Raw genomic sequence first — 19833 nt, forward strand, 5'->3', positions numbered from 1 at the left:
GAATATAAGTGAGGGCAGATCGGAAAGGAGGAGGACCTATCTTTTCTAATTGGAGTGGCTGGGAAAAACTGGATCAGCTTTCAAGACCATGAGCTTTGAAATAAGCAGTAAACTTCAGACTAAGGATGTATAGAGAACACTTACTCTCAGTTTCAGCCAGAGTTAACAAAGCTGCCAGTGTGATATAAAGAGAAGTTAATATGATGGTACACTATATATGTGGAAGATGTGGCAAGGATTGTGGGTTTATGACGCTCACAGTGCTTTATGATGGGTCACAAAAGACTAGCAAAATATAGAATAAATTGCAATACGTCAGGATGTCAGTAGTTTTTCAGCACCTCCAGAGATGGTGACTCAACCACCTCCCTGGGCAGCCCATCCCAGTGCCTGTCCACTCTTTCAGAGAATTAATTTTTCCTAATATCCAGCCTGAACATCCCTGGCTCACCTTGAGGCCAAATACAGTTCTGTCGCATTGGCAGAACAATTTTCAGCCAAATAACGTATGGTCTGATTTTTAGAATTACTTTAGAGTTGCATATTCAGTGAACCTGAAAGGGAGAGCTGAGAGCAGCAAATCAAAGTCATATCTGAAAGTTGGCCTTTCATTTTTCATTAACTTTTTTTTTCGTGGCTCATGTAGGAATAAAGATTGTTTTTCATCCTTTGTAGTTATTTTGAAGTTGCTGTCTGAAAAGATGTTTTTACTATAATGGCAAATTCTGGAGGCGTTTTCTGTGGCCTGCACCAGGTTTATTTAAGTTTATTTTTGGCTTCTCTTGTCTGTCTTCCGTGCTCTATTTCCACCATGCTTAAATAATACACGGATCTTTCTATTGGGAATATTCTTCTAAAAACAAGAAAACCGTCACCCACCATGTCTCTGGCAGCTCCTTGACTGGAGTCAGCAGCTGTGGTAGCTACTAATAGCAGCGTGCAGTGGTAGCTCTATTACGCTTTTCCCCCTTCAGGCAGAACTCACGGTCAACTTCCTGTTAACCTTGGGCTAAGGATCTTGCATGTAGGAAAGATGTTATTGATGAGGAAAATGACCGTGTTGATGCTGAGCCTGAATTCGTGTGACTGAGTCTGGGCTATCTCCCGCCAGGATCACTGTTGTGCTTCTGTTCCATCCTTTCCAGCATTTTTTGTCATATCCTAAATTATCTGGGTCATCATCTTATCAGGCATGATCCAGCTTCTCCTTTTTCTAGGTTATAGAGGAATGATTGTACTCCTTTGGGTTTTCTGGTTTTATCCTGACCTACAAAATCTCATCTGTGAAACTGGATAGTTTCATAGATAGTCCCTTTAATTCCTGCCAGTCTACTTAGGAAGAGTTTCCCCTGTCGGACCATTTCAGCACATAGGAGCCTGGGAAGCAGTGTGATGGCTGTGATGAGGTCTCCCTGGAGCCTTCTCTTTTCCAAGCTAAACAAGCCCAGCTCCCTCAGCCTTTCTTTGAAGGAGAGGTGCTCCAGCCCTCTGATCATCTTAGTGGCCCTTCTCTGGACCCACTCTAACAGCTCCACATCTTTTTGCAAACTTGCTGAGGATGCACTCAATCTCACTGTACATGTCACAGATGTTATATAATACCAGTCCCAGTACCCCTGAGGGACACCATGTGTTACTGGTCTCCACCTGGGAATTGAAGTACTGACCACAGTTCTTTGTATGCTACCTTCCAGCCAGTTCCTTATCCACAGAGTTGCTCATCCGTCAATCCCCAATATAGAGGCAAGCGAGTCATGCAGAACAATATCCAGGTAGATTACATCAGTTGCTCTTCCTTTATCAATCAGTGCCGTTACTCCGTTACAGAAGGCCATCAGATGTTTCACATGCGATTTGCCCTTAGTGAAGCTGTATTGGCTGTCACGTGTCATCTCTGCTCCATGACTTTGCTGGGCATGGAAGTGAAACTGACTGTCTTATAGTTCCGTGAGTCTTCCTTCTTTCTCTTTTAAAAAAACCTGAAGTGATAGTCAATTAGTTTTTGACACATTAACTCTCCTCTTGGAATTCAGAGCAGCAGCATTACCGTTTTTATCTGCTATGAGAATGTTCTGTTTGCTTTGATTGTTTCCCTTCTTTGCTTTTTATATCTGTTTTAGCGCCAAAAGCACCGACAGTGTTTTATGCCTGCATGTGTTATGGCTTTGTGATTGTTGTTGTCAGTATTCCACATCATAACATTATGTAAAGCGGTTGGAGTTAATGAGTTAATGTTCTGGGGCTGCCTTTTTGGGCATTTTGGTTCTCAGAAGGGAGGGGAGGGGAGGGGAGGAGAGGAGCAGCATTCCCAGAGGACTTCCCACCCAGAAGCAGGAAGGTGGAGCTCCCGGCAGGACACTAGCCTCTTTCCCTCACTCTAGCTTGGTTTCCTGTGGAGGAAAGCACTGCAGTCTACAGAGTGAGGCCTTGGCTTTGGACACTCTCTCTCATTTTGTTTGGTTTTGTTTGATTTTGTTGGATTTAGTAGATTAATGTTCCTCCTCAGATCTTTGCCTTTGCCCTGTTGTTTTTTTAGACCCATCTACTATCTCCCTACCCTCTTCCCCCATCCATCCCGGCTCTCCTGAGGCGCAGGCCCACGAGTCACTCATTGGTCATGGGGCCAGGACAGACTGCTGGAAACGGTCAACACCTTTCTTTCTTCTCCTCTCCTTTCTTTTTTTCTCTTCGGGCCTGTGCCCTCTGTTATGCATCATGTATGTAGAAGACCATATTACTATTTTTAGTTCTGGCTTTCCAAAAAACCAGTTTCCTTAATGCCAGATGTTTTGATGAGTATGTGGAGGTGTTAGAGTGAGTGGAAGATCCTATCTGGAGACACTCCGTTAAAACCCATTTTAGAATTTGTGAGACTGGTGTGGTTCCAGAACTGGAATGCGGAAAGGAAGTATTTTATGGCTGACTTGGAAGGAAAAAATTGAAATTGAATATCGAAAAAATGACATTATTTTGACACGACATTAGAAGTTTTTCTTGTCCTTCATGATCTTTTTACAAATGTTGAGAAGGTCATAGTTCTCCAATGCTTACTACCCCTGTGGGGCTCCAGTGATCCTAGTGGAGCATATTCATGTTGCTCAGAAAATCTGTGATGAGCATCTGTATAATTGCTTTGTGCTTGATACTTGATGACTTCTAAATCACAGAACTGCAGGTGTTACAGCAACTGTGAGTTAATGCTGCTACTTCCTTTGTATTGTAAGTTTCCAGATGCAAACATGGAGTTCTGGGGAGGAGTATGGAGCCCGTTTCACATTTTTGTTATGACACCTTATTCTGTGTACTCACGTGGAGAGAGAGACATTAGAATGAATGTAGAATAATGTATTTACTTTTAAAACGGTGTGTCATAGAAGAGCCTTGCTGTTAAGTGGGAATCCAGTCTTGTACTTGACTTGCAATCTGTCAGCCCATGCTAGTGAGAGCACTCTGTTAAGCTTTGCTTTGCACTGGACTCTCCTTGCCCTTTTTATTGTCTTTCCACTACGGCAGAGCCAGTAGCTTCTTACTGACTTAAAGTGAACAAAGTTAACTATGCATTCTCCAGAGATAAAAACTGAAAGGGAGAACTCAGGATCTAATCAAATTACTAATTATTTGACTATTTACTTTTCCCTGCAGGACTATAGTGCTGAGAATGAGAAAGAAATAGCTCTAAAAATGTGCTGTCTGAGCCCTATGCATTTTTCAGTTTAGAGATCTTCCATTTCTAAGATAGTTTCCCCAACTGTTTATCCAAATGATTTTGTTGTGTTTTCAAGTGGCAGGATGTCTTTTCAAATGACCAGAGACCCTTCTATTCAGCTCCCGCGGCCTGACCAGTGCATTGAAAGAAGTCGTAGTAAGACATACCCAAAAAGAACGCAACAGACAGGTAAGTTTTTCTATGCTTTGCCTGTGGAAAGATTTCATCCCTGATGTGTTTCAAGTGATAACTCAAAATTGGTTCAGTGTCCTTGAGGATTTCTCAAGATGAGTTCTGCTTTCTTTTAAACCAGCATTTGTATATAACTATAGGTTCTTAAAAAAAACCTTTGTGGATAAAAGTAAAAAAGATGCATGGATCAAACAATTAAAACATTTACTTGTACATCTAATTTAGTGGGAAGTTTGAAAACAGGCAGTGAGGACGTGTTTTACAGAAACATTAGCTCTCTGTCTAGTTGGGATCCCATTGTTTCACCACTTGACCAAGCCTGCCTTTCTTTTACGTTCTTTTCCCTATTCAGTAAAGCTAGAGTGGTAACCCTGTATTTTGATGTTAAGTGGAACAGAAGTAAATGCTATCCTCTGTAAAGTTTTAACATGATTCAGATTTGTGGGCTGGAAATTCACAACTACGCGTTGAAAACGCCAGAGGAAAATGTACATTTTTACAGGCACTGGGAAAAGGATGTAAAAAGAAGTGCTAATCACAGGAGTCACGCACAAAACAGTTAACGTGACCTGAATTAACGTGACCTGAAATCTCGCAATGGGCAGAAATCCTTTATATTTCCAGGTTCCAGTTCTGTGTACGCTGATGTGCATATACTTAGCTTTGTTGTGACTGCATTTAACACAGATTTCAGTGGAACTTGTACCTGGAGTTAAATATGTAGGTGAGTATGTGTTAGAGATTTAAGAAGAACATGCCTGAGCTTTAAAATATAAGTAAGCTTTACTGTGGATTAGTACAGCGTTATAAATTTTTGAGAATGACAGATTTTGACAGATTTTTAAAAGTGCAGGTATGTGCATCTGGTGATGTCTTTTGTTTAATGTGGATGCCTTTCTTTGGCTCAGAAACAAAGCCAGTGTGTTCTGCCTTTTCGCTGCACTGTGTCTTGAAGTGTTGCATAATTACAGCTCTTGTTCTTGGAACATATGACCATATAAATCCAGTATATGATAGGGTGATTAGGGTTTGTTTGTTTGTTTTTTAAGTGCAAAAATACAACTGCTTTGCTTTCAGATCATATGTCTTGTCAGTGAGTTTCTACATATGTGGTTTATCTTTTAGGTAGTCCTATGTGGAGCTGAGGGCTGGACTTAATGATCTTTTGTGGATCCCTTCCTACTTCTTCAGTTTGTCTGTGGCTTGTCTTGTTGTTTACCCTTGAACCTATTGACTTAGACTTTGGTTCAGCTGGACTGTCCTGTTCTTTGGGCGGTGTTTCAAGATGAATGGCATTTCCCATCTCATTAGTCCCCCTGTTCAGTTGTGCACAAAACTGTGTAGTATTCAGAGGTAAACTTGTCAGTTGGAACTTACCCCTTAGTTAAAACCAACATTTGCCTCAGTGCAGGCAGTGAATGTCACTCTGCATCACATGTCAGGATGAGCATGTGATTGTTTCAGTTTCTTTACTGGAACTGTCAGGCAAACGGAAACTTTCCTGTGGTCTGTTCTGCTTGTGTAAAATGATGCAGAATTCCCTGGCCAGTCAATATCTTTTTTTTTTTTCTTTTAAAGATAAAATAGAAAGATGTTTTATTTTTTTTTATTTCTTTTTCACCTCCCTGTCTTATTTGTATATATCTGTGTAATTTGTAGCCATCATTCTGGTTGTTTTGCTTTTAATTTAGCTTAACTGATTAGCCACATGTTCTAAATCTGCAGTCATTTTCCATTGATGTAGGTGTATGACCTCAAAAGCTCTTAAAATTCATTGACTTTGATTAATTTCCAATCTAATATATGGTCTAAGGAAAAATAACGTTGTCATTACAAAATGTATTCTTCTCCATAAATGAATATATTTTCGAGTCTTTTTTTTTTGTTTTATATTTCAGTATTCACACTGATAACCAAACTGCTAATTCTTGTCCATTTAAATACGTTTTCAGACACTGATGGGAGCTTAATGCAACTTCTCCATGTGGTAAACTATCGGTAAACTACCATACCAATGATATGGTTTGTATCCACTTTTCTTCCCCTAAACTGGCTGTTGGATACAGCAATATTCAGTCCATTTCAGTCAATGAACTAGGTGCATTTGATACTTTCTAAGCAGTGTTTGGTAAAACCAAAACCAACTGAACTAGCATGTGTTTTACAGAGTAATTTTTATCATGAAAATGCAATCTAAACAATCTTAAGAATTTAAACGCCGCTTGACGTAAATCTCTTAGAGAATAATACGGTGTTACTTCTTAAAATAAATATTCCTTTTGCTTAATGAGATCATAGCAGCGGTTGCCACTGATATTACTAATGGTTGCATAGTATGCATTCTTCTTGTCATTTGAATGTACAGGTTAGCTGTTGTTTGAAGTGCTGAGTTCTCTGATTCCCTTGGTAGAGGAGGCTGAACAGGCATTTGGGCTTCAGCATGGCAGATTACTTTCCTAGAATCCAGATTACAGTTGCTTAAAATGCAGTAACGTCCGTTTTAATATTTGCTTAGCACATTGCAAATCTCAGTAGCACTAGAGTCTGGAAAAATCAGAGTGGGAAACTTCACTGACTGTACAATCAATGCTTTCATATTAGTGCTTTTTTCCCTCTGTGTATGTTCAGGTTTTTGTTCAAGTTTGTGTTTGGTTGGAGAAGGTTTTTTGCTTTGTTTTGTTTTGTTGAACCTTAAGCCTGGTGTATGCATAGCTTATTTAATTCTCTTATTCTCCCAGTTTCAGGTGAGAGAGGGTAACATTTTGTTCTGGTCGCAAATCATGAACTCAAACAGTGGAACAGGATCACTCATTGTTCTGCTTTGCTCTTAAGCAGGACTGATAATATACAGCTTTCACAATAACTGGTACAGGCTGCTCAGTGAAAGTGTCCTTTATTCTTTTGACTAAGTGCAGCACTTGAGAAGTTCCCCAGGAACATTCTCTCTGGACAAACACTGGTGTGGACAGAACTGTTGCCATGGGTCCTGGTTTATTTACCAGTGGCACACGCATTGCTCAGGGCTTGTGATGTTCTTTGCTTGCTGAAGGCTTGACTTGCCACTGCCTTGCACACTGTGTAATTGTATAAACCAGTGTAAAGTAAACCTTGGCATTCTGATTTAAAAGCCAGATGGAGAGTTGTTGAGTAAGTATTAAAATTGCAATTTTACCTGAATTCTAATAGTCTTTAAGCTACAGTCCCCAGTCCCTGTATTGTTTAATTCTCAGGGATCACAATCTGTGCCCTGGCTAACCTACCTAACCTACCATTGCCTCAGTCATAGTTGATAGGAGTGTTGGTAGAGCAATAGTACTGTGTAAGGTCACAGAAGATACATGAGGTGGAACATTCTTAAGGACAGTTATTTTTCTTTGTGGACAGAAAGCTTTCCTCTCACTTGAGATGGTTATTTATACAATATAATTGTACAGCAAAAATTGTGGGGTTTTTTTGTTTTGTTTTGTTTTTCTTCCCCCCCCCCCAAAAAAAAAAAAAAGTTCCTAAATGTGGGCAACAGTGGAGTCAATCAGATGCTGCTTGTATGAGATCTCCTCTCAGTAGAAGGGAATTAATTTGTATTTCTGTCTAGATTCTGGCTCTACGTGATTGTCATTGGTATGTTGTCTTTTCTGTTTTTCACTCAACTAAGTACTTGTTAAAAGCACAGGGGTAGCCAGGATAGTCAGCAGTGAGAAGGAGCTGCTGCTCTTATGAAGATTAGCTAGCACTCTCTGATCCAAAAGGTGATGTGCTAATGTAGGCTCTGCAGAACCAGCGTGGACACGAGGAGCCCAGGTTGCTGCAGAGCCATCAAACTTTCTGCAGTAGGATGGGCTGACTGCGTTGTGTGACACCCACCTTTGGACACCACAGGTAACTGTGTGCATCGTTGGCACAAGATCTGTTCTGGAGCTATTGGGCCATGGCTCTTCTTCTATGAGTGGCTTTGTGGCTTTGACATGATTTGGGAGCTGAGTTCTTGTCACTCCATCAGGTTATGAGCACTCCAAGAGGCTTAATGGGAAACTACCTCCTTTATAGCTCAACATCAAAGTTAATAAAATTACGTCTGTTGTTTGGAACAACAGTAGCTTTGATGATTTCAGTACGTCCATGGGTGAAGTTATCATAGTGGGCTTTTTTATTTCACGTGTTTGATGGCATAGAAAAGACAAGCTATATGTATCTCTATTAAAAAAAGAAAAAAAAAAGAAACACTGAGATACCCTTGGCAGTTAGACACTTCAAACTACTTGGTTTTCATTTCACTACCAGCATCCTCCTTAAAGGTGATACGTTTTTGCTTTCTTTCCTTATGTGCTGTCATCTTTCTTTTTTTGTGTGATTTTGACTGAAAGTGTTTTTAGAGGTTTCAAGAAGAATTTCTGCAGCAGTCTTTTGTGCCCTCAATGTGGTTTGGGGACTTTCTTCCCTTATCATTTTCTCATCCCCATTCCTTTATGAAAGTATTGTTTTTCTTAATCCATTAATATTTAATTCAGCAAATTCAGTCTTTTTACCAAGCAGATCCCAGTGGCAGTAGTTATTGCATCATAATTGAAAAGAAAATAGTTGTATGGGCAGATGCACAGTGCTTCAGACAATCTACAGACCTGGTTAGCTTGTCCAGAATGAAACAGGATTAATTCAGGGTCCCCACACTTTACTTTCAGTTCTCAGTGTGAATGTCCTCCCATTCTGCATTTCCTTCTTACAGTATTTCAAATTCTTCCAAGTCCTTACACTCAAAAAGAAAAAAAAAAAAAAAAACAACCTCAAAAATTGTCTAGGAGAAGCACGTGATGTACAAGATGAGACCCAGGCTGCTCCCCTTCCCTGCCAGGCATTACTCTGAAAAGCTAAGAATAGAAAGGAGCAAACTAAATCATAACAAGCAGTAAGGTCAAACAAAAAGAATATTAACTGCACTGCTTAAGCAAAGGTGACTAATGTTACTTGAGGCTCTCTGCAACATGCGAGGCATCTGCAGAAGACAACAGATTTGGCATGTAGGAGACCCACACAATTCTGGTGAGGCACCTGGTGGCCTGACAAGATGCTGTAGTGTCCTGGATTCAGCTGGGACAGAGTTGATTCTCTTAATGGTGTCTAGTATTATGCTACATTTTGGTTTTAGGAGAAAAACAATGGTAACACACCAGTGGATTAGTTGTTGCTGCTGTGCAATGCTGCAGAGCCAGGGAAGTTTCAGCTTCTTCTGCTGCCCTCCCAGTACAGTACTGGAGGGCACAAAGAGCTGGGAGAGGGCAGAACCAGGACAGCTGACCTGAACTGGCCAAGGGGATGCCTACTGTATGATGTCGCATGTGGAAAAGCTATAAAAACTGTCTGGGAGGGCAGCTGCTGGGCATTGGTCAGCAGGGAGTGAGCAATTGCATTGGGTGTAACTTGTTTTGTAAATGTATATATGCATATATATAGAGAGAGAGAGGGACAGGAGAGAAATAATAGTAATGATTATATATTGTATATTATTATGATAGTATATAACCATCATATAATTACATGTATTTAAGATATATATGTGTTGTATATTATATAGAATAGTAATGATTTTATATATATATAATCATTACTATTATTTTCTCTCTTCAATATATTTTTTTAAATGAATAGTTTTTGTCTCAGCCCATGAGTTCTACTTTGTTTTCCCATTCTATTCCCCATCCCAGTGGGAGGAGAACAGTGAGGATATGGTTCTGAGCTGCTCCTGTTTATACTGCAGGATATACTTAAAACCTCTGTGCTGAACTAGAGGGGAGTGCATAGACTTTCTGTGTTAAAAGGGGTGGTATATGAAATTGGGATGCACTGTGGAAAAAGCAAATAATGCAAAACGGAGCCACTACTTAACTTGTGACAGGTTTTAGTTTTAGCCAAATGAAAAGGCTCTGAATTTGCAGCACTGTATTGACAGCAGTACGATGCTGATGTGTGTCCATGAAAGATGCAGTTTTCCTTATTAGCTGTGTTACAGGCCTGAGTCAGTCTGTTCCTGTGTCTTCAGTGAACATCCCTATTGTCCTGCCCAGAGCTGATATATGTCATTAATGATGTTGCTTTGCCGTTTCTCATAACATCTGCTTCAGTTTTGAGAGAAATGACTGAAATTACCAGTCAGAAGGGGAACACCTGAACTAAAGAAAAATTACAGATTAATATTAATGCCACAGCATGGAAACTAAAATCATAGTGCTAGCAGAAACACTCTTATTGGTGGTTAGTACATTTTTTGTTTGTTGTTATTTCTTTAACAGAGTTGTGTGATGTACCTTTGCTACATACCAAGCTAAACAGAGCAGTTCTGAAGCGTACCATGTCACTTTGGCTTTAACCCAGTGTACAGTATCCAGATTCTCTTGGCTGTCAGTGCTCCTGAATTGTGAATGCACCAGTCTGTTTCTTTGGAGCCTGTTATGTGGATGCTCAGAAAGCAGGGAAAGTGTACCTTCTTCCCACTTCTTTAGAGCCCTGGTGGGCTTCTCTTGTGCTTACAGTGTGGAAAAAGTGGGATCATGGTGTGATTCTTTGGTTCTGTATTGTGCATTGGGTACAAAACTAGAAACTAGGCAGATTACCTTCAATTATTGGCCAGTTATTTCTTACTCATTCAAAGTGAGACTTCGCTGTCACTATTATTGGATTACATATATAATATATCAATTGTATAATATCATATATATGATGTAGTATTATTATATTATTGCTACATAAGAATAAATTATTTTTCATTCTCTTTTGTATTTACATTATTAGTTTTCAGAGATGTTTATTTGCAGTTTTTATGTTCGCACTCATGACTTAGGATATATTACTATTGAGCACAGTGCTACTACATCAGTTTGAAAGGTTTCCTTGGAATGAACATATTCATGTTGCTTTACTATCCAATCTAGTGATTGTTTTAAAGTCCACAATAGCTATACAGGAGATTGCCAAGCTCGTAGTGCAGACTATACATAGGTTGCTTATATTCTTCTCACACCTCTCTTCTCACTGGTTAGTGGAGCAGGAAATTCCCTCCTGATTGCAATGGTATAGTGCCCCTGTGGGAACAACAGCTGCTAATTCCTCTGCCTCACGTGGAAGAGTAATGAATGTACACCGTATTAAACTGCTGTATTGATGTGCTATAATTAGAAATGAGAATAAGACACAGAAGTGTGATTCTTATACTCCCTTACAAGTACAACATTTACCAGATGTCTTGTGTATTTTTTTTATCTCACATACTCTGCTGGGTTCGATAGGCAGTTAGATTCAACGCATATGAACAGATCTGCTGAGGAGGTGTCCAGCATTTTTATTTTCTTTTTCAGGATCTAGCGGCATAAACCAGATCACAACAATTGGGGATAATGAAGGAACTACGAAAATTATTGCACCTTCCCCAGTGAAAAGGTGGGTAGACCAACAGTTCCCTTCCAACTTTAAAGAGTTTGTGTAGTGCAATGGATAGAGCAACACATTCAGTAATCATCAATCAGAGCTTTTCCTGCCCTGAAATTCAGGACTCTCTGACACAGGTAACGGAGTGCTGCACAGCTACTTCAGCAAGCCCTGATCTTCTCCCGAGCCACAGCAGAAGCTTGCTCTGGTGATGCAGAGTTTGGAAACCCACAAACCAGGGCATGTTAATGGGTAGATAGTCTCTGTTTAAAACTTAATAAACCAGACTGTGACAGAAGGGGCGCTGGTCAAGACAGGTGTGAAGACCTGCCTGTCTCTCTTTTGCTCCCTCCTTCCACAGGCAGAACAAGCTCTGCTTGGGGTGCATGGACAGGGAGTTGCTGGGCACAGCCTTTCTTCCATCACTACTATTAAATGCTGCTCCATCACCCATTACACTGGTAAATCCAAGAGCACAAGTCTCATGTTTGTTTGCAATAGTGAGCTACCAGGGCTCCTCTGGGCTTTTATTGTCTGCTGTGTCAGTGCTGAAGCGTACATCTGTTCATAAAACATATCTGAGAGAAAGATGTGAGGTTCAGATTCAGAAGGGGATTTATGTCCTCACCCTTAATTTTAGGTGAAGTCTAGGTGCACAAATCAAGAATGGATGATCTGGCAAAACAATGAGTCAAAAATTCAGCACCTGACTCTTCTTGCTTGGTTGCCTGGATGTCTGTCTCTGCATGCCCAGTAACCCCAACAGCTTTTTTTTGAGCTGAGGAAATCTGACCTTACCCTCTCTATTGACTCTGGGATCTTCACATGCTAGGTATCTGCACTGACCTCTGAAGGAATGTACAGAAGATTTACTGTAAATACTTGGTGGATAGGGTTTCCTGTTGCCTGATACTTTCAACTGTTGTTCCAGCAGAGAAGAGATGAATTCAATTGCCTCCTTCGTTTAAGGGAATCCAATATTCTTGCTCTTAGAAAATAATACTGATCACAGTTTAATGCTTACGATTTTTCCTCTCCATCCAGCTGAAGCTAAGGCCGTTGAGCAGAAAACAGTACAGGATTTGGTAGGAGAGAGACTGGTCCAAGGGAGGATGTAGTTTTGTCCTGTAAAGCAGAGATGAAAGTATTGGGTAGGAGGGGCCCTTCACTACAGTTTATGTTCCCGGTGCTGTATATACATTTTAATCAATGAACTGTTTAAAAAGAAAAAAAAAAAAAAAGCAGGTTGTAGGATGGGGACTTTCATTGTGGAGGCTTCAGAAGTTCTGCGTTTAATTTCTTAATTTGGCAGTTTAGAAACAATTCTCAGGCAGATTCTACCTGACTCATGATTTTAAATAGTATTAGTCACTTCTAAACATCAAAACGGAAAGTTGAAAGTGGCTTTTCTTGCATGCTTTCTGTTTAGAAATAGGTCTGTTCTTCTGTGTGTCTGTGCCTGCATGAGTATGGATCTTTCAGGTCCACAGAGCTCGGTGTACCTGGCAGGCAGCACCCATCTCTGTGAAATATTTACAGTTTGGTAGTTTACTCCATCCTGTGTAATTCTTGCATTACTCTCAGTCGTGCTTACACAGCATCTTTCAGCAGCTTTTATGAGCTGAGTTCTCATAGTTTGTTTTATTCGCTGCTGAGTTAGTCATCCCTTCTGTATAAATGATGTAAATTCAAGGTAAGTGATAAAAAAACAACAATAATCTCCCATGTAAATCAGATCCTGTTTTTTTCTAAAACTTAGAGTGAACTTAGTCCCTTTTGTAGCTGAGTTCCTGGAGATAGTACCACTGTCACAGCGTGCAGTGATGCTGTGCTTTAGCTCTAGTTGTGAAAGTGTGTACATCTGCTCTGAATATGTAATGAATTAGCAGTCTAATGCAGTGAGCTCACCTCTCAGCATTATTCCTATTTCTCTCACTTTTTAAGATTTGAAAATACAACTCAAATTTCTTTAAAACCATCTTCAGTCTGAGAATTTTTCAGCAACTTACATAGTGCAAAAAAAAAAAAAAAAAATTGCTCTGTGTAATGCAGTACAGAAACTTGTTTACCCAAATTACTAGCTTACTCTGTTACAAGCACTTGTTTTTCACCTATGTGCAAGTAGGAATCAATGATTAATGAGTGCATTACTAACAAAATGATTGACCTGATGAAGTGTGACTAAGTTTCTGTCCTGCTGATTTACTGTAGCTTTGCATTTTGTTCGCTATGTGAGAATTAAATGATTAACTCAGTGACCTGTAGTAACCAAAGTCTGAGGTTAAGAGTGGATTACTGAGTTAAGTAGCCACGATTCTGTTATACAGTGGTGTCTGTCACCACCTGCTCCGTGCAGAGAGCTCTGGCTTATGTCCCCATGTAAGCACCTGTAAAGCCTTTTTTGCTGATCAAGTTGCACTTTGAAAAGATCTGTGGTCTTAATGCTTGTAGTGGGTTGCTGTCAGTAAGACTTCTTGAAGAGCTGAGTGGAAACTACTATGGGTTAGTTTTATATCAAATGACCTGCTTGTTCAGGCTGAAATTGAACTGTAGGGATAATGATGCAGGAAAACATGGGAGAGAAGACAGACGTAAGACCATGCTCCACCTGGGAGCCACCTTACAACGCTTGGAGTGGCAGTGACCAGGCTGTGCATGGTCGTTGAGGAGCTGAGAGTTGTAAAACCTGACAGTGTGAGAAAGTAAGGAAGAAACAAAGAGCTAGAGCATGTTGCTAGTTCTCTCCTTAATGCTCAAAGATACTGGTTGCAGGCACTGTAACCTGCCTTATAAGCCAGGTCAGTGCCTTGATTGTGCTGGTGCATCACTTCGTAGCAGACTGTGAAAACAGCATTTCATTTTGTCAGTTCTCTGATTAGTGTCTAGCAAAAAGGCAGCGTAAGCAGTTGCTGAGGGAAAGGATGTTACTCCCTAAACCCGTAGTTTGTCATGTTTTGAATAGTTACCAACCCAGCCTTTGTTGCTCTGATCTTAAAGTACTGTAGACCTACAAAAATGATACAGAAACATGATAAGGATAATCTGAGGTATGTGGTGACTTCTCTACTGGGAGAGATTAAATAGACTATGATTCTTTCACTTGGAAACGAGATGAGCCAGGTGTTGGATGTTTGAAAAAATAATGAGGTGGAGTTTGTGATTAAGGAATGATTATTCATAGGGCTTCCCCTCACCTCCCCCCTCTCCCTTTTTTTTCTACCGTCCACAAACACAGAACTATGAAGAACACAGCGTAGAAGTTTTGAAGTGGGTGGAAGATGTGAAACAAAGTCAATTCTTTTTTTTTGTGCTTTTTTTTTTTTTTCTATGCACTGCTATCAGAAACAGTTTGAGCCCAAAATACAAAAACAGCCAAAAGGTGTTTAACTAAATTCATGGAAGAAACTTCCATCAAGAGCTATATAACATATAGAGCAGATAAAATTTCTGGTTCAATAATATGCTAGCTGCAGATCGAGGAAGACTGGAAATGCATACTGTGTCTCTGCCCTACTGCTAGACTTCCTGCCTAAGCATCTGTTCTCATTTGTTTTGAGACAAGACTGACCTTTTTCTCTGTGCAACCATAATTATGTGATTGCGGAGCTGTCTTTCAGGTCTTTCCTTTTATTTATTTATTTATTTTTCTTTCAATTTATCTTTCTAGGAGAGATTCTCTAATGTGTCAGCTGTTGGCCTTCTTTTGCATGGCAGGCAAATAGCTGTGTGCCAGAGCGGGCCTCTGCAGTGGCTGTATTCCTCAGAGATTAATTTCTAAGAGATGAAAAAAAATGTGACCTGTGGATCCACCACTATGGATTTAAAAGATATATCTTTACTTTTATTTAGCTTTAAAAAGATGAAAAATGAGAACAGTCCAGAAACCCAAAGAAGTAAAGTAAGTGCACCGTGGGAGGAAAATGGCCAGCAGAGGTAAGGCAGGGCATGGTATCTTAAGTATTATGCTATGCTAAATATTGTTCCGTGGCAATAGGGTGAAGGATTTTGATATGTTAATGTACTAGCATAGCCATTGTAATTCTGTATTGCAAATAAAAAGGTTGATCCTGGCATAGATAAGTAATCAGTTAGATCTCTGACAGTGTAAGTGTATGAATAGGAGATAATAGGAGGTAGTAGTCAGTGGACAGGTGGCCCCAGCACATTTTCACTGAGTTCTGTTCATGAACCTCATTAGTTGGGCATGTTTGTTGGAGTCCTGGAAAGAAGGGCTAAGAAACCTTGGTAATTGCACAGAATTGTTCAGTGAGACTGAAAGTTGTATGGGAAGAACAGAAGGAAGATTCTAAAGGTCTGAGGTACAATCCATTAAACAGTGAATGACATTGAGACAGAATTGAACTACATGGGAGTTAAAAGTAATCACAGGCTTCCAACTAAATTGAGGTTCTGTGGATTTTTGGTAGATAACTTCATGAAAACATCATCTTAGTAGCAGTTGGAAAGATAATTAGCAATTATTAGGAAGGGGATAGTGAAGAATGCAGAAGAACAGCATTCCAAGATTAGAGAAATTTGTGGATCGTGTGTTTCTTGCATGAACTGTTAGTGGAGTTCTGAGGAGGAGAAGTCTTGAATGGGGCAGTGAGGTTAATCAAAGATATGGATGGCTATACAGGTAACCTGTAGTAGGAGCAACTACATAGACCAGGATTCTTCAGTCAGGGCGCGTACTATAGAAGAATGTGTAGTGTAGAGGAAAGGGATAGAGACCAGGGTTGCATTTATCCGGTGTAATATCTTGGGATCTTCAAATAAAGCTGGTTGGAGACTGTTTAAAAGTACTGAGGAAGGAAGAAAGGAGTGACCCTCTGTGAGGAGGAGAACTGTGGTGCTCCTTTGCAAGGGATGCCGAGAGTTAATGGATTCCTGGGGGAAACTGGGCTAGTGCATGGAAGTGAAATCAGCTCAGGGTTTCTGAAGACAGAGGTGTAACAGCTGGCTCACTCAGTCCCCCTGAGCAGAGATTAGCGAGCACTAGGAAACTGTCATATGTATTAAACTTATTACTTCATTTTTTTAAAGTGGTTGTTTATGGCCACTTTTGTAAACAGGCCAGTGAACTAGATGGCATCTTAGTGTAATGCAGCAAAGTCCTATTATTACGTTATGATTCATGTTTATACGTGATTCATGTTTTAGACACTTGAGGCCTATTTACACTGTGATTCTGCGTAAACATAGAGTTTTCAGTATAAGGACGAGGAACTGTGCAAATGTTCATTTGCTAGGATAGACATTTGTCTGTGATACTTAAAAAAGAACCAATGTCTGCTTGTCACAGTGCAGCTGTATAGTTAAAGCTGTTCTCAGTATGGAAGGAGTTTTGACTCCTAGGAGTCCAAGAGTAGTGGGATTGAGTTTTTGAAAGGATGTCTATTCTAAAGAACTGTGCAGTTTTAGGTACAAAAACAGACTGTATGTTGCAAAAAGCTTTTCACAACTTCTAGTAATAATTTTCCACTTCAAAGTCAATTCTTACTGAGAAGAACAGTGGCAGGTTTTTAGCTACGCAGAGCATCACTGTAATTCACAGTCAGGAGAAGGAGGATTTTAGGAAAGCAAGAAAAAAATGATAATAAATATGAAAAAATGAAATAATATGATGTTTAGCAGATAGCTGTTGTGAAAAGGGCTGAGTATCATCAGACAGAAATATGTTCTTGAGTTTAACCTAGTTGGTTCAGGGAGGTGTGGAACTGTTACTGCATCAGTAGACCACCTTTAGAGTAGTGTGTGTTCTATTTCAGGCTCTGTTATGCTATTGGGAGAGTTCTATTTCTGTAGGAAGACACATCACCATCCATACAGGCATTTGAGAACAGACAATGCAGTTTTCTTTTAACGCTGTAGCAACCTGCTACAGCCTACTCAGGCTTAAGTACATGAAGCTTGAGATACCTTCAGGCCATTTTCAGAGGACTGTGTAGATTAACAGCAGAAATCTAGAGCTAAAATTATTTAGTGATCCAGATTCTTAGCTGTGCTGAAGATGCATGTTGGAGTGTGGACCCTGTTTTTGTATTTAAATCCATGGAAAACAAACAAACAAATAAAATACAGGTGCCTGTCAATACCTTATTGTGAGTTGTGTGAATCTTCCTAAAGCACAAAATTCTAGAACAACATGTGTATACTTGGTTCTACATTTTGAATGCTTAGAACTGTCATCTTACCAGTGCTAGGTGGTCTCTGTCCTGTATTTTAAATGTTCAGTGTAAAATATTTGCTCTTGGAAAGCAGTACTGTTGGTATTTACATAACATGTGTGAATGCACATGCTTGCACACTCTTGCATATGTATATAAAGGAACGCGTGAGTGTTTGAATGTGTGAACCTTCTCATTGTTTTTGTAGATTTAATCTGGGTTATCTGACTTAACTATTGTGAAAGTTGAGAAGTCAGTTGTTTGCTTTTCCTTTTTAACCGTAGTGGGCTGTATAATTCCCCCAGTGACCGCAATAAATCACCAAAGTTTCCTTATTCTCGGAGACGGAACCCATCAGGTGGCAGTGAGAATGAGTGCGGGCAGCCAGTCCGGAGAAGGTAAGAGCACTGAGGCCTGTCACAGTTAACTTCTTACAGCAGAAAGCTTGTGGTCCTGAAGGCTCTATGTTCACTAAAGTCTCTTGAAGACACTGCTGAGTCCTGGGAGTGTCAGTTGTTAGTGCAAAATGAAAGTGAACTGGGAACAGGGGATCTGATTTTCCAAAGGAAGCTTTGATCAGGGTTTTTGCTTGCTTGTTTGTCCTGTGTATGAGGAAAGTAATTTTGAAAATACGAAAATGTATATTATTTGCAAGTTTTGAAAGATCCTTTCAGTTGCTGTTTTACCTTTCTCCTTGTAAAGAAAAGGATTGATGTGTCTTGCTTGGTTGACAATGAACTTCCATTACAAAACAGTAACTTAGTTTTAATTAAGTAACTTAGAAAACTGAAATTAAATGGATTGAGATACTTTGCTTTGTGTCCTGGAGTATGTCCAGTATGTGAATCAGTGACAGCTCACGTTTTGGAGTGATAGTTCTTAGAATCTGCATGTTACCTGCAGTGATTTGTCCTGCTGAGAGGCTGTCTTCGTCACCTAAGCTAGCTAAAGGTACACTGGTGCTGTGGTCTGCTGTGAAATACAGATTCACATAGCTACTGGGCTGTGTTCACAGTCTTTCAGGACTACTTTACGAGCCTGCACCTTGAAGCTTCTGACATCTCTGATGCAATTCTCTGTTGGGCTTTCAAAGCCAAAGTTTGCAAAGGGGTCTTTGAAGACACAGCCTTATCTATGAGGAAATCTTCTCAATACATGAGGAGGTTTTATATTTGTCAGGTTTCTGAGCTGCTCCAAACTTCTTACCTGCCCATTGCTGCCTAGAACAGCAGTGAAGAAACTCAGCCATTGTGTATGTTTCGTGAGCTCATGTGCAAGTTAAATAAAGTAAATCAGTGTAGTTCATCTTAAGTTGACAGAATTATGATGATTTTCTCTGTTTAATATGGCCCTTGTAGGTGTTGATAGCGGTTGTGTTTACTGACATGGATTTTCTTATTCATTCATAATTGTAGTCAAAAGATATTATTGGGCTCTGTTAAAACAAAGGAATGCAAAAGCAGTGCAAAAGCATCTTGCAGCAAGAAAAGAAAAATGTTAATGCAATATGCAGTAGGAGATTGTTTTGAGATGCAAAGAACTTGTTATCCGGGGTTTATGTTTGACTCATCTGCTAGCTAGACAGGTGGTCATGCCAATAACAAGTTTTCTCTTGGGCCACCGCACCACCAAAATGTTTTTAAAAAGTCTTATCTCGAGTGTAAGACTGTAAAGGCTGACAATAGAGGGTAGGTTCTAACCTGATTATGTCTTCCTGAGTCTTAGTTGAATTCACATGCTTTCCTTTTTCAACTCTTTAACAACAATAGCTATGTTGTGTATACAGACTTAACTGGAATCGAGAGGAAAACATCAGGATTTGCTATACTGAAAATATTAGGAAGCTCTAATGGCCAACTTACTGTGCTCACCCTTGTAAGTCAGGGTTTTGCAGTGAGAACTTGAAGGTGATCATGCCTCTGCAACTTACTGGAGTTGCCCTGAAAATTTTAAAACAAGCACATGCCTTTTTTCTCTCCATCCTAAATACTAAAGATGGAAGCTTTGGTGTACTTGTGTTAAGTGACTCAATTATATCTCATTAACAATTCCTTAATATCACAGGAAAACCCAAAACAGTGGTGAAGATTCAGATTTAAAGCACAGGAGAAGGTAAATGTACACACCATAGCAGTCATGAAGTGATTGTGAAGGTACTGACGGTATTTTAGTTCCATGTATCTCCTCCCCTCCTTCATTCTCCCCCATTCTCATGAATGTTTAAAAGGTTTAGTGTGTTTCATCGATTTAAGTTTCTCTTTCCAGTGCTCTGTAACATAACCTTATCACATCAGCGATTCCTACAACCTGCCCTGCACGTTATTACTTTTAACTGTATTATAAGTAGTTTGT

The 19833-nt window shown here is 39.8% G+C and overlaps 1 protein-coding gene across 3 annotated transcripts in view; it reads left to right on the plus strand.

Moving 5' to 3' along the window:
- EPB41L4A (erythrocyte membrane protein band 4.1 like 4A) overlaps positions 1-19833 on the plus strand; it is a 127286-nt gene that overhangs the window by 83142 nt on the left and 24311 nt on the right. For 2 of the 3 annotated variants that reach the window (XM_413976.8, XM_040655714.2), the window contains 5 exons: positions 3783-3895; positions 11242-11323; positions 15161-15244; positions 17766-17879; positions 19546-19593. In XM_413976.8, the coding sequence (XP_413976.4) occupies positions 3783-3895; positions 11242-11323; positions 15161-15244; positions 17766-17879; positions 19546-19593 (441 nt within the window). The remainder of the gene's footprint in view (positions 1-3782; positions 3896-11241; positions 11324-15160; positions 15245-17765; positions 17880-19545; positions 19594-19833) is intronic. The other variant, XM_040655713.2, reaches the window with a different exon arrangement.

This window comes from Gallus gallus, chromosome Z (assembly GCF_016699485.2).
Source record: "Gallus gallus isolate bGalGal1 chromosome Z, bGalGal1.mat.broiler.GRCg7b, whole genome shotgun sequence".
NCBI lineage: Eukaryota > Metazoa > Chordata > Aves > Galliformes > Phasianidae > Gallus > Gallus gallus.